The 13,407-nt window shown below is 41.5% G+C and overlaps 1 protein-coding gene across 5 annotated transcripts in view; it reads right to left on the reverse strand.

Annotated features, from left to right (window-relative positions):
* LOC134202466 (solute carrier family 52, riboflavin transporter, member 3-B-like) overlaps nucleotides 1-13,407 on the reverse strand; it is a 38,762-nt gene continuing 25,355 nt past the window's right edge. For all 5 annotated transcript variants that reach the window (XM_062677448.1, XM_062677450.1, XM_062677451.1 and 2 more), the window contains one exon: nucleotides 1-605. In XM_062677448.1, the coding sequence (XP_062533432.1) occupies nucleotides 411-605 (195 nt within the window). In that variant the 3' untranslated portion in view covers nucleotides 1-410. The remainder of the gene's footprint in view (nucleotides 606-13,407) is intronic.

Raw genomic sequence — 13,407 nt, forward strand, 5'->3', positions numbered from 1 at the left:
TTTCCAGTCAAAATAGTAAAAAATTCTAAATGCCTTTAATCATATTGTAATAAGATAATAACCCGTTATCTATTAACAATGTGTGAACTCTCATGATCCAATTTAAACTACAACAGGACAAATACCGTGTAAAGTTGTTCATAAATATGTTATAAACTATTTCAGACAATAAAATCGCTTCCGCTGGGGATATGAAATTTTCACACCGACTATGAACTAATCAGAACTAACAAACTAATAACGCAGTCAATTGCTTACAATTAACAATTTTGTTCTCAACGCCATCGAGAGTACGGCCGCAGCACATTTCCCTACACACTGCGGTGCGCTTGCAGACAAAGTTTACTAAAAAACTTTCAAACTGCCAATCGCATAACTCCACTAACAAAGTCAATTGACGCAACGGTCGATCAACACGGATAGTACTGCTGGAAGAGCTCGGTAAAGTTGACCAGTGAGAACGAGAGGACCGATCCGAGCAGCGACCCAATCTGGGTGACGGCCCCCACCCAGACCAGCGCTTTGCCGCCCTGGTACCGAAACACGGTGGTGATCGAGAGCCGTACGTAGCTCACCAGTCCGATCAGGATGGTCCACGTGGCAATCTGTGAATTTGAAAAAAAAAAAATTAAGAATTATTAATAATTTCAGCCTTAGTACTACATATGTATCAATTTAATCGATTGAATCGATAATGGAATACGGGATTTGGTGGGACAAGTAGGACATTGTCCTTCGCATAAATGCTCATGGGTGGAACAGTCAAAGCATCGTCCTACCCATGATTCGGGTAAGAACCTATGAAGTTAGCTGGCAGGAATACGTATGTTAACAAGAGCAAATCTACGGTTACGGCAATAATGATTACCGAAGTTGAATCTGATTACAAGTGAATGACAAGTTAACATCACCAGTAGCGCCGGGAGTGGGTGGAACAAGTAGGACATGTCCTACGTATTAAAATACCTGGGAGTCAAACGATTGTCCTACTCATGATTACGGTAGGCCATAACATATGGACACTTAAAGGATCTAATACTATCAATACTGGTTCAATTTCTGGATATGAAAAAAAATCCTTCAAATATTTTAAAGTTTATCAGAGATTTGAATCTGGCAATCGTGGAGGTTTCCGGGGCTAAGAAGAAACCATCTTTTCCGAAAAGGCTAATCAGTCCTCAGTATCCGCGAAGAATTCTTTCTATTCCAAAAAGTGATCAATGATGTAGTGAGATTTTCCACGAAGTCTTGAAATTTTTAATATTTTCTAATCTTCCACAAAATTATTAAAGTTTTTTCAAGGCACGCAATTATTTTTGCTAGCTCAGGAAGGCACAGAAAATTTCTGAAATTTCATAAACATTGACAGAACGGCAGGTGAATTAAACCACGACCTCCTGTCTATAAGACAGAAGCGATAGTCACTAGGCTACCGAACTCCTCTCGAAGAGTTGAAAATTGTTACAAGGATACGAGAGAAAAATCGTAGGAATATGTAAATATGAAGTAGTTTATTATAATTGTAGCACATTCGGACATGTGATAGCAAGCCTATATGAGAAGAAGAATTGTGGAAGCTTCTAAAAGTTTATTGAAATCAATCATGCAATCTCAAAAGTTAAAAAGAAATAAGTCTAAAATTCGGGGTAACATAATTCTTGATATTTCTGAAAACCCCTGAAAAAGTACTGAACATCTTGAAAGATTCTTGGACGATCATAAGCATTCTTGGTAGATCGTAGCGATATTTCTGAAGGAGTGAATTGCTAAAAGTTAGTAATTAAAACCATTGATTCCAGTGATTTTTTTAAAATAATTATGAAGTTCATCACTGAATATCCCTATAGATTCCTAAGAGTATTAGGGACATTCCGTAGCTATGGAGGTACTGGAAATTCTTAAGATATATTAACCTCAGCGAAGCATCTGAACTGAACTGAAGGTATTTCTAAGGGCATTTTTTTAAATTTTCCATAACAATTAGGAAATTTCTAATAAAGATCATGGTATTAGCAATAAAAAAATTGTACAAGTAATGCAAAATTTCCATAAACAATTAGGAATTTAAAAAAAAATTAAAACCAAAAATTGCAAACATATAAGAATTTTCCATGAAGAAATCAAAATTTTCCACGGAAAAATACAAACATTCCATAAATAAATCAATATTAGAAATAAATAATTACAAAATTTTCATCAAAACAAATATTTTTTTAACGAAAAATTGAAACCTTTCCACAAAAAAAAGGAAATTTTCCATTAAAGAATATAAAAAAGCAATAAAATTAAGCATTTTTCCATAGATTACCCCTTCGCGTATGAAGTTCATGGAAAATTTTATTAATTCGATTGCTTTTCTTTCTTATTTTCTTATTTTTTAGTGCTCTTTATTGATGTGAAAGAAACCCAGCATTGCCCAGGTGTTGCAAATGTCACAATGAACTATTTGCAGCACCGCACTCTATCAATTTCAGTGCGTTTGTTTTGTTTTCTTCAACAGCTGACCCAAAATTGTATTTTAATGACTTTGAACATTTTCCCGACATGACATACAAATTCATCAACTTTTTGTATATACAAACCTTGCCGATCCCAAAACGAATCGATTAGGGGAAAATCTTGCAAATCGGTCAACCCGTTCGCGAGTTAAATCGTCAGGAAGGAAATCTCAACTCATTTTTATTATATAGAGTTTTGTGGAGAAAAAATATTTATTTTGTGAAAAATTTTGTAATTGTTTATTGTTAATATTGATTTATTCATGAAAATTTTGTATTTTTTTCGTGGAACATTTTGATTTCTTTATGGAAAATTCTTATTTCACAATTGCAATTTTTGCTTTTACAAGTGCTAATTTATTATTGTTGAAATTTTTTTTCGGAATTTACGCTGGAGATGTTTTTTTTTCATAAACAATTTGTAGCAAAATTTCCAAACAAAATTTTCCAGAGAGAATTGTTCAAAAATCATTCGAAATGCCAGCACTTTATCAGGATTATCAGATAGTTTTTACAGGAAATTTCTTTGCTGGATTTTTCCTGAATATCCACAAGAAATTCCTTTGAATTTTTTTCCTTGGATAATTTTAAAAACATGAACATTTTTCAAAATTGTAGCTGCAGTCCGCTAATGCAAAAGTGTCGGCGGCGTGATGCCAAAAACGATCTGCGGCGGTGCTGTGACGCGGCGAATTTTTTAAAAATATTTTCCCATTTTTTCCAAAAAAGACCACGTGGTTCGAGAGCAACAACCCCTCCCCCCATGTGGCTTATCGTGGTCATTTTCCAAACCCCCCCTCCCCCCATATATGATCACGTGGTTTCTGGACGGCCCCTAGGGAGTATCATAACTTATCTAAGGATGTCCGAGAAAATCTCTTGAATTTCAAAAGGATCTGCGGAAAGTTCATGAAATTCCTTAAAAGTATTCTATACATTTGATACTCCAGCAATAGATAGAACATGCACACTGCCCAGCTTCGCCTTCATTTTTCTTTATGTAAATTCAAGTAAATTCAAGTTTCAACGTTCCAAAATATTATTTGGGCCTAGAAAATGTATTTTAGAGTTGAGTCCTACCCACGTCTCGGGACGTGGCCGCGCCTCTAAACATCACGTACCACCTGCATGCTGCATATAGTGCCATTCTTTCGAGTTCTTCTTGAAAAGAGCCCGATTACCCAATCTTACTAATGGAAGTTGCTTTGCAGAACGATCGTAATATTGCTTTTGCAAGTTCCGCTTCCGGCCAACGATGCATAAACTTTGCAGCCGAGGAATGGTAATCCGAAGCACTTTCTTCCCCCGCAAGAATATCCACAAAGCCACATGGAAATCACCTAAGGAAAAAACGGAAAACCAAATCGACCACGTTCTAATCGATGGTAAATTATTTTCCGACATCACGAATGTACGCACTTACTGCAGTGCGAATATTGAGTCGTCCGCCGCGGCTAAACATTGGGCGGCTTCAAGACGGTAAACTAGCCCAGGACTACACGCAGCAGCTGGAAGTGGCACTCCCAACGGAAGAGCAGCTAGGCGCAGCGTCTCTTGAAGATGGCTGGAGAGATATTCGATCCGCCGGATCAGAGAAACGACTGGTATGACGACGAATGTGAGTAGTTAGTTGAGGAGAAGAATGCAGCATGGGCGAGATTGCTGCAACACCGCACGAGGGCGAACAAGGCACAATACAAACGGGCGAGGAATAGACAAACTCGATTTTTCGAAGGAAAAAGCGATAGCAGAAAGATCGAGACCGTGAAGAGACGGAGCAACTGTACCGCGCTAATAACACACAAAAGTTCTATGAGAAGTTAAACCGTTCACGTAAGGGCCACGTGCCACAGCCCGATATGTGTAAATACATAAACGGGAACCTTCTTACGAACGAGCGTAAGATGATTCTAAGGTAGCGACAGCACTACGAAGAGCACCTGACAACGGTGGCGGTATGGTAATGAACCTGGGAGCACGCGCGCAGGACATACGACTTCCGGCTTCGAATCTCCAGGAAATCCAGGAGGAGATCGGTCAGCTGAAAAACAACAAAGCCCCTAGTTGACCAACTACCAGCAGAGCTGTTTAAACACGGTGGTGAAGCACTGGCTAGAGCGTTGCACTGGGTAATTACCAAGGTTTGGAAGGATGAGGTTCTGCCGCAGGAATGGAATGAAGGTGTCGTGTGCCCCATCCACAAAAAGGGCGATAAGCTGGATTGCAGCAACTACCGAGCAATCACATTGCTGAACGCCGCCTACAAGGTACTCTCCCAAATTTTATGCCGCCGACTAACACCATTTGCAAGAGAATTCGTGGGGCAAGCGGGATTTATGGGTGAACGTTCTACCACGGACCAGGTGTTCGCCGTACGACAGGTATTGCAGAAATGCCGCGAATACAACGTTCCCGCACATAATTTATTTATCGACCTCAAACCCGCACATGATACAATCGATCGGGACCAGCTACGGCAGCTAATGCACGAAAACGGATTTCCAGATTAACTAATACGGTTGATCATGGCGACGATGGATCGGGTGATGTGTTTAGTTCGAGTTCCAGGGGCATTCTCGAGTCCCTTCGAAACGCGCAGAGACGACAAGGTGATGGTCTTTCGTGTCAGTTATTCAACATCGCTTTGGAGGGGGTAATACGAAGGTCAGTGATCGACACGAGTGGTACGATTTTCACGAAGTCCATCCAGTTATTTGGTTTCGCCGACGACATAGATATTATGGCACGTAACTTTGAGAAGATGGAGGAAGCCTACATCAGGCTGAAAAGCGAAGCTAAACGGATTAGACTAGTCATCAACACGTCGAAGAAGAAGTACATGATAGGAAGGGGCTCAAGAGAGGACAACGCAAGCCATTCACCACGAGTTTGTGTTGGTGGTGACGAAATCGAGGTGGTTGAAGAATTTGTGTACTTGGGCCTCACTGGTGACCTCCGACAACAATACTTTGTACTCCGCAAAACGCTCTGATCGAGTAGAATTCGCCGCCAAACTGACAATCTACAAAACGGTTATTAGACCGGTAGCTCTCTAAGGACACGAGACCCGGACGATGCTCGTGGAGGAAAAACGCGCAATGGGAGATTCCGAAAAGAAAGTGCTGCGTACCATCTGTGGTGAGGTGCAGATGGCGGACGGTACGTAGCTTTCTCGCTGTTCACCTCGCCTTCTTGTTCCCGTCGGATCGTTGACGAGAACCATTTTCACCGAATTACTGTCCGACATTCTGGCTAGGTGCCCGGTCACCGCATTCTTCCTATTTTCGCGGTGTGAACGATGGATGGTTCTCCCAACAGCTGATGCAACTCGTGGTTCATTCGCCTCTTCCACGTACCGCCCGCCATCTGCACCCCAGCATAGATTGTACGCAGCACTTTCCTTTCGAAAACTCCCAGTGCGCGTTGGTCCTCCACGAGCATCGTCTGGGTCTCGTGTCCATAGAGGACTACCAGTCTAATGAGCGATTTGTAGATGGTCAGTTTGGTACGGCGGCGAACTCTATTCGTCTTGCGGAGTCCAAAGTACGTACGATTTCCAGTCACTATGCGTCTCCGAATTTCTCTACTGGTATCATTTTCGGCAGTCACCAGTGAGCCCAAGTACACAAATTCTTCTACCACCTCGATTTCGTCACCACCGATGCCAACTCGCGGTGGGTGGCTCACATTGTCTTCTCTTGAACCTCTTCCTATCATGTACTTCGACGTGTTGATGACTAGTCCGATCCGCTTGGCTTCCCTCTTCAGTCTGATGTAGGCTTTCTCCATCTTCTCAAAGTTACGTGCCATAATATCTATGTCGTCGGCGAAGCCAAATTGCTGGACGGTCTTATTGAAAATTGTATTACTCGTGTTAATCCCTGCTCTTCGTATTACCTCTTCCAAATCGACGTTGAATAGCAGACACGAAAGACCATCACCTTGCCGTAACCCTCAGCGGGTTTCGAAGGGACTCGAGAATGCCCCTGAAACTCGAACTACACACATCACCCGATCCATCGTCGCTTTGATCAACCGTGTCAGTTTATCCGGAAATTCGTGTTCGTGCATTAGCTGCCATAGCCATCGATTGTATCATATGCGGCTTTGAAGTCGTTTAATAGATGATGAGTGGGCACGTTGTATTCGCGGCATTTCTGCAGTACTTGGTGAATGGCGAACACCTGGTCCATGGTGGAGCGTTCGCCCATAAAACTTGCCTGGTACTGCTCCACGAACTCCCTTCCAATTGATGCTACGACGGCAGATACCTTGTAGACGGACGGCGTTCAGCAATGTGATTGCGCGGTAGTTGCTACAATCCAGCTTATCGCCCTTTTCGTAGATGGGACATACGACACCTTCCATCTACTCCTGCGGCAAAACTACCTCCTAGCAAATCTTGGTAATGACCCAGTGCAGCGCTCTAGCCAGTGCCTCACCACCGTGTTGAAATAGCTCTCCTGATAGTTGGGGCAAGGGGCTTTGTTGTTCTTCAGCCGGTCAATCTCCTCCTGGATTTCCTGGAGATCTGGAGGCGGTAAAAGTATGTCCTGCGCGCATTCTCCCAGGTCCATCACCATACCGCCATTTTCATCTGCCACATCGCCATTCAGGTGTTCTTCGTAGTGCTGCCTCCACCTTTGGATCACCCCACGCTCGTTCGTAAGAAGGTTCCCGTTTATGTCCTTACACATATCAGGCTGTGGCACGTGGCCCTTACGTGAACGGTTCAACTTCTCATAGAACTTTCGTGTGTTATTAGCCCGATACAGTTGCTCCGTCTCTTCACGGTCTCGATCTTCCTGCTGGCGCCTTTTCCTCCGGAAAATCGAGTTTTGTCTGTTTCGCGCCCGTTTATATCGTGCCTCGTTCGCCCTCGTGCGGTGTTGCAGCAATCTCGCCCATGCTGCATTCGCCTCTTCTACTAACTGCTCACATTCCCCGTCATACCAGTCGTTTCTCTGATCCGGAGGCACCGTTCCAAGTGCAGCGGTTGCGGTGCTACCAATGGCGGATCGAATATCTCTCCAGCCATCTTCAAGAGATGCTGCGCCTAGCATGATGTCGGAGAAGAATTTACCGTAGATTGGAACGTGGTCGATTTGGTTTTCCGTTTCTTGGTTAGGTGATCTCCATGTGGCCTTGTGGATATTTTTGCGGGGAAAGAAGGTGCTTCGGACTACCATTCCGCAGTCATAGCTTGCTGCCCACCTGTTACACGCTGAGGTGATAATATATAATCACACGCTGATGGTAACTTACTCAACCCCACAGCTGTATTGCCCCATATGGCGATCTTGCCCCACTTTCCCCTACATGCGTTCCTTGTTAACGAATGCACGACACTTTGAACTCGTCAACATCTGGCCGTTACGATGCATCCCATGGGATATATATACTCTGTAGTAGTGTGTAACGGCGTATATCTGGTCACTGAAGCTGACAATATGACGTCCCACTCCGGGAGCGCTGAAAAGCGCCTTTGAAACTGCTGCCAGTTAAGTTTCAATTATGGTTCTGGCAGCGCACGTAACCCTTTCAGGCTCAAATTTTTCTAAGCGGTATAACGCAGTAAACTTGATATGTTCCATTTGTTTTCGTGATTAATAATGGAAAACTGACAAAATAAGTTGAAAAATATTTTTTCGGGATGTACTAGACTATCCAAACTGTCCTTGAGCCCGAAACTTGCTATCTACAGTTACCATGCAATCTTTTTTCGTCACTTTAAGCTTGGATGTGTATTCAACGATATTCATAACATATTCCTAAAGATCAAGAGACATGGTCAGATGATTTTGAGATATCCTGGATCATCCGAACTGTCTTTGAGTTCAGAACTTGCGATGTACAACCACGACATTATATTTTTTTGGACACTAAGAGCTTGGATATGTATTCAATCATGTCCATAACATAATTTAGAAGACAATGAAACATGGTAAGATGGTTTTGGGATATCCCGGGTCATCCAAACCGTCCTTGACTTCAGAACTAGCGATCTACAGCCAACATTCTAGCTTTTTTCGTCGATTCAAGCTTGAATATGTATTCAACTATATCCAAGATATATTTGTGAAGATCAGGAGACATGGTTAGATGGTTTTGGGATATCCTTGGTCATCCAAACTGTCCTTAAGTTCATAACTAGCGATTTACAACCACAATTACAGGCTTGGATATGTACACACTTAATTTTTTTCGCCGAGGCCGGCAAAAAAATTACCGAGAATCCAACAGCTGAGATGTCGGTAAAAATCTCGGTAAAAGTTCAAATTATCGACTGGTCGTAAAATGTTTGAAAACATCCTGCTGTCAAAATTTGCCGTGCCGTTCGGCAATAGGTTGCCGAAGTACTCGGTAAAGTGCTTTACCGAAATATTGTAAATTATTGTTTTCATTTGTTTATTTTTTCAATGAAACATATTACAAACCAAAGCGTAATGCAACATAAAATATTTATTTATAGATAATAGAATAAGTTTATCAAAAAATTGTACATTTTTTTTACAAAGTGTCACTATAAAGTTCTATGTTTTATTTCATAATAATGCCCGAAAGGTTCAATCACGATGTCGAGGAATGTTTGATCCTCTGGACACAAAAGCAATATATTCGGAAACTTCTCTGGCTGCAGTTAAAAGATGGCGAGCTGGAAAACCTCTTCCACGACGATGAATACATATCACGAAAATCGTTGAAAATTCCATTGCTTCTTACAATAAATTGAGTAGGACCAATCATTATGATGGTATGTACTGAAAAAATGAAAATTTTGGCACGAGATAAAGTAAATTTGGAGATATGTTTTAAGCAGCCGTTGTCGGAAATCGATTCAAGTTTTTCCTTTCTTTTTTATTCAACACGTGCTTTTGCGGTGTTTTGACGTTTGTCAAATCTATGGATGGTTTACCGACGAAGATCGCAAAACATTCCGCCGAATTTTAGTAGAACATTTAATGAGCTGATTTTCCGTAATTAACTTTAAAATATTTCGGTGAAACAATATGTTTTGACGAAATTCGTTAAATGATTTTACCGAAATGAAATTTGGCTTTTAAGTGTGCAGGCACAGCAGTAGATTTTCCAGGTAACCGTAAGCATTTAAAAAATCCGTACGCTCGACTTTAACGCTGTCACAGTGCAAACATGCTTTAAACTGGCTTATATAGCTTTATATTGCCGAAAAGGCAAAATATAGTGCTAATGGTTACTTTGGGTTTCCGTCACTCAAAGCTCCAATATATCGGCACCAACATTTCAAAATTTCTCAATGTGATTATTACAGTTGAATATATAAGCATCAATATTTCAAAAGGGCGAAACTACTTTTATAAACAAGAGCTGCTTACGTCGCTCTTGGGCTAACGCAATCCAACATCACTGATGGAAGCAGCGAACCCCCTTCTGTCATTAAATTGCGCTGCATTACGTGGGTGGGCACAGCGACGTGAGAAGCTCTTGTTTGCAAAAGCAGTTTCGCAGCGGATGTAATGAACTAGTTTGACAAGACATTGAAAGACAAGAAACGCTACTTTGGAAGCTTAAGATCGTAGATTCTATGCTAAAAGACAGTATTAATGACCTATAATATTCCAAAACTGTGTCTGTTAACATTCCAGGAAATGTTATACTCATAGTTGAATACATACAAAAATATATGTTACGAAAAATGCTTTTAAGTTGCAGTTGATCTGAAGTCTCGAACTCAAGGACAGTTCTGGTGACATATTTAAAAACTATCCTACAATGTCTTTTGGTCTCACAGGACATGTAACGCACATTGTTAGATACATGTCGAAACTTTAAGCAACAGAAGAAGCCTTCAAAGCAGCTAAAGCCCTTGAAAGTTCAGATGATGCAGAAAATATAAATACTATCTGAAGGAGCTGTACTCTGCCGTTATACGCATAACTGTCCCATGTACATAGTAAATCCCAGCAAACATGGGACAAATATGCATATGACGGCAGTACTGCACATGGTTAAATACATTTGAACCATTTGTTTGAGAATCTGCATATGTTACATTTTTAGCCAAAATGTGATTTTTGTATATTCTGAATCTCCGTCCAAAAATACGTATTCTGGCGTTCCTGCGTTGAACTTAATCCTAGAATTAAATTAACACATTGATAAAGATAAAAAAAAAAACAAAAAAATACGAAAAAAAAACAATTTTTTGTTCAGAAATTTATGATTTTTTTTTTTCGTTTGTTTGAGAAATTACATACGTGTACGCACTTTAAAGAGCTATTATGGAGTACTGCTTACAGTGTTCGCGCGTTGGAAGTGCCCCAGGATGTTGGGTTTTACCAAAAACTTTTGATCTGTATCGAAGAAAACGAAATATTCGGTGCCAATTTGCTCAAGAACAGTTTATTGTTGTTTTCTCGAAATTGTGTGAAATGGTCTTACGATATCCGTAGGCTCTTCAGAATGTGTAATGGATATAATTGAATGCATATTAGACCTCTTCATGTTTTCAAAAAGTATCAAAAATTCAACCGGTCAGCCCAAAATCATAATTCTTATGCTAAAATAAACCTCCTGTCAAATTTTCAGCTAATTCGGATAAAATTTCGAGGTGGCTCAAGTCGATTTAGTGTTTTTGGGATATTTTCAATTTTGAAAAAAATCTAACAAGAGATATAAACGCCGAAAACCATCGCAACAACCTCTATACGGAAGCTTTTGGTGTGCTCTACAAGTCTTGTGAACATTGCGATTCGTTTCGTCCACGTTTTGACCATGTTAAAGTGATTTTTGTGCTTTTAAGTGCATAAAAACACTGTTTCCCCTGAAAGTCGTTGTTCTACAAAATTCTTTAATTTATAACAAATTATTGTTAATTTATTATATTATTATTCCTCTATTTTCAGTGGATATTTCAGTAATATAATTGCCAATGTACGATTTACCGTTAAATTCTTAAAAATAAGAGTGACGAAAAGCGCTTCTAAGCAGCTGTAGATCTCAAGTCTCGAACTCAAGAACAGTTAGGATTGCCCAGAATATCTCAAAACTATCTTACCTTACCATATCCGTTGACCTTCCGGGAGGTGTAATAGATATAATTGAATGCTTATTGAAGCTTTGAGTATCGAAAAGAGCTTCTGAGCAGCTGTAGATCTCAAGTCTCGAACTCAAGGACAGTTTGGATTGACCAGAATATCTCAAAACTATCTTACCATATCCGTTGACCTCCCGAGAGTTGTAGAGGATATAATTGAATGCATACTGAAGCTTTGAGTACCGAAAAGGTTTTGTAATCAGCTGTAGATCTCAAGTCCCGATCTCAAGGACAGAGTTTTGATTACCAAGAATATCTAAAAACTATACTACTATACTACGATATCCGTTGACCTACTGGGAGGTGTAATGGATACAATGGAATTTATATTGCAGCTTTGAGTACCGAAAAAAGCTTCTATGCAGCTGTAGATCTGAAACGCAAAGGACAGTTTGGATTTCCCAGAATATCTCATAACTATCTTAGCATATCCGTTGTCCTCCCGGGAGATGCAATGGACATAATTGAACGGATATTGAAGCTTTGAGTACCGAAATAAGCTTCTAAGTAGCTGTAGACCTCAAGGACAGTTTGGGTTGCCCAGAATATCTCAAAACTATCTTACCATATCCATTGAAATCCCGGGAGGTGTAATGGATATAATTGAATGCATATTGATGCTTTCAGTACTGAAAAACGATTTTCGTGCAGCTGTATTTTTCAAGTCCTCAACTCAAGAAATGTTTGGATAGCCTAGGACAGCGGTTCTCAACCTTTTTCTTGAGAGGTACCCCTTCGAACTTTTGCATGATTTGAGGTACCCCCTCTCGAAAGTAGGCTTCCACTCCTCTTGAAAACATAATTTCGAGCCCTTTTGAAGGGAAGCTCCTTTAAGCTTTTGAGTCCCTTTAGAGTAGGCTTCCGCACCTCTTTATTAGAGGCTTCTGAGCCTCTTGGAGAGAGGCTTCCGAGCCTCTTGGAGAGAGGCTTCCGAGCCTCTTGAAGGCGGTTTTCGAGCCACTTAAAAGAAAGCTTCCGTTGCATCTTGAAAGAACGCTTCTGAGCCTCTTGATAGAAGCCTATTGAAGGAAGAATTCTGAGCTTCTTGAAGCGAGGCTTCCAAGCCTCTTGAAAGGAGGCTGCCGAGAATCTTGAAAGAAGGCTTCCGAACCACTTGAAAGTAGACTTCCGAGCCTCTTGAAAGAAGGCAACCTAACCACTTGAAAGGAGGCTTCCGAACCTCTTGAAAAGCCTTGACGAGCCTCTCGAAAGAAGGCTTCCGAACCTCCTGAAAGGAGGCTTCCGAGCCTCTTGAAAGCAGGCTTCCGAGCCTCTTGAAAGCAGGCTTACGAGCCTCTTGAAAGAAGGCAACCTAACCACTTGATAGGAGGCTTCCGAACCTCTTGAAAAGAGGCTTCCGAGCCTCTCGAAAGGAGCCTTCCGATCCTCTTGGAAAAAGGCTTCAGAACCTCTTGAACGGAGGCTTTTGAGCCTCTTGAAATAAGGCTTCCGATCCTCTTGAAAGAAGGCTTCCGAGCCTCTTGAAAGAAGACTTTTGAGCCTCTTGAAAAGAGGCTTTCGAGGAGGCTTCCGAGCCTCTTGAGAGGAGGCTTCCGAGCCTCTTGAGAGGAGGCTTCCGAGCCTCTTGAGAGGAGGCTTCCGAGCCTCTTGAGAGGAGGCTTCCGAGCCTCTTGAGAGGAGGCTTCCAGGCCTCTTGAGAGGAGGCTTCAGGCCTCTTGAGAGGAGGCTTGAGGCCTCTTCAGAGGAGGCTTCCGAGCCTCTTGAGAGGAGGCTCCTCTTGAGAGGAGGCTTCCGAGCCTCTTGAGAGGAGGCTTCCGAGCCTCTTGAGAGGAGGCTTCCGAGCCTCTTGAGAGGAGGCTTCCGAGCCTCTTG

Source organism: Armigeres subalbatus, unplaced genomic scaffold (genome assembly GCF_024139115.2).
Source record: "Armigeres subalbatus isolate Guangzhou_Male unplaced genomic scaffold, GZ_Asu_2 Contig1234, whole genome shotgun sequence".
Classification (NCBI taxonomy): domain Eukaryota; kingdom Metazoa; phylum Arthropoda; class Insecta; order Diptera; family Culicidae; genus Armigeres; species Armigeres subalbatus.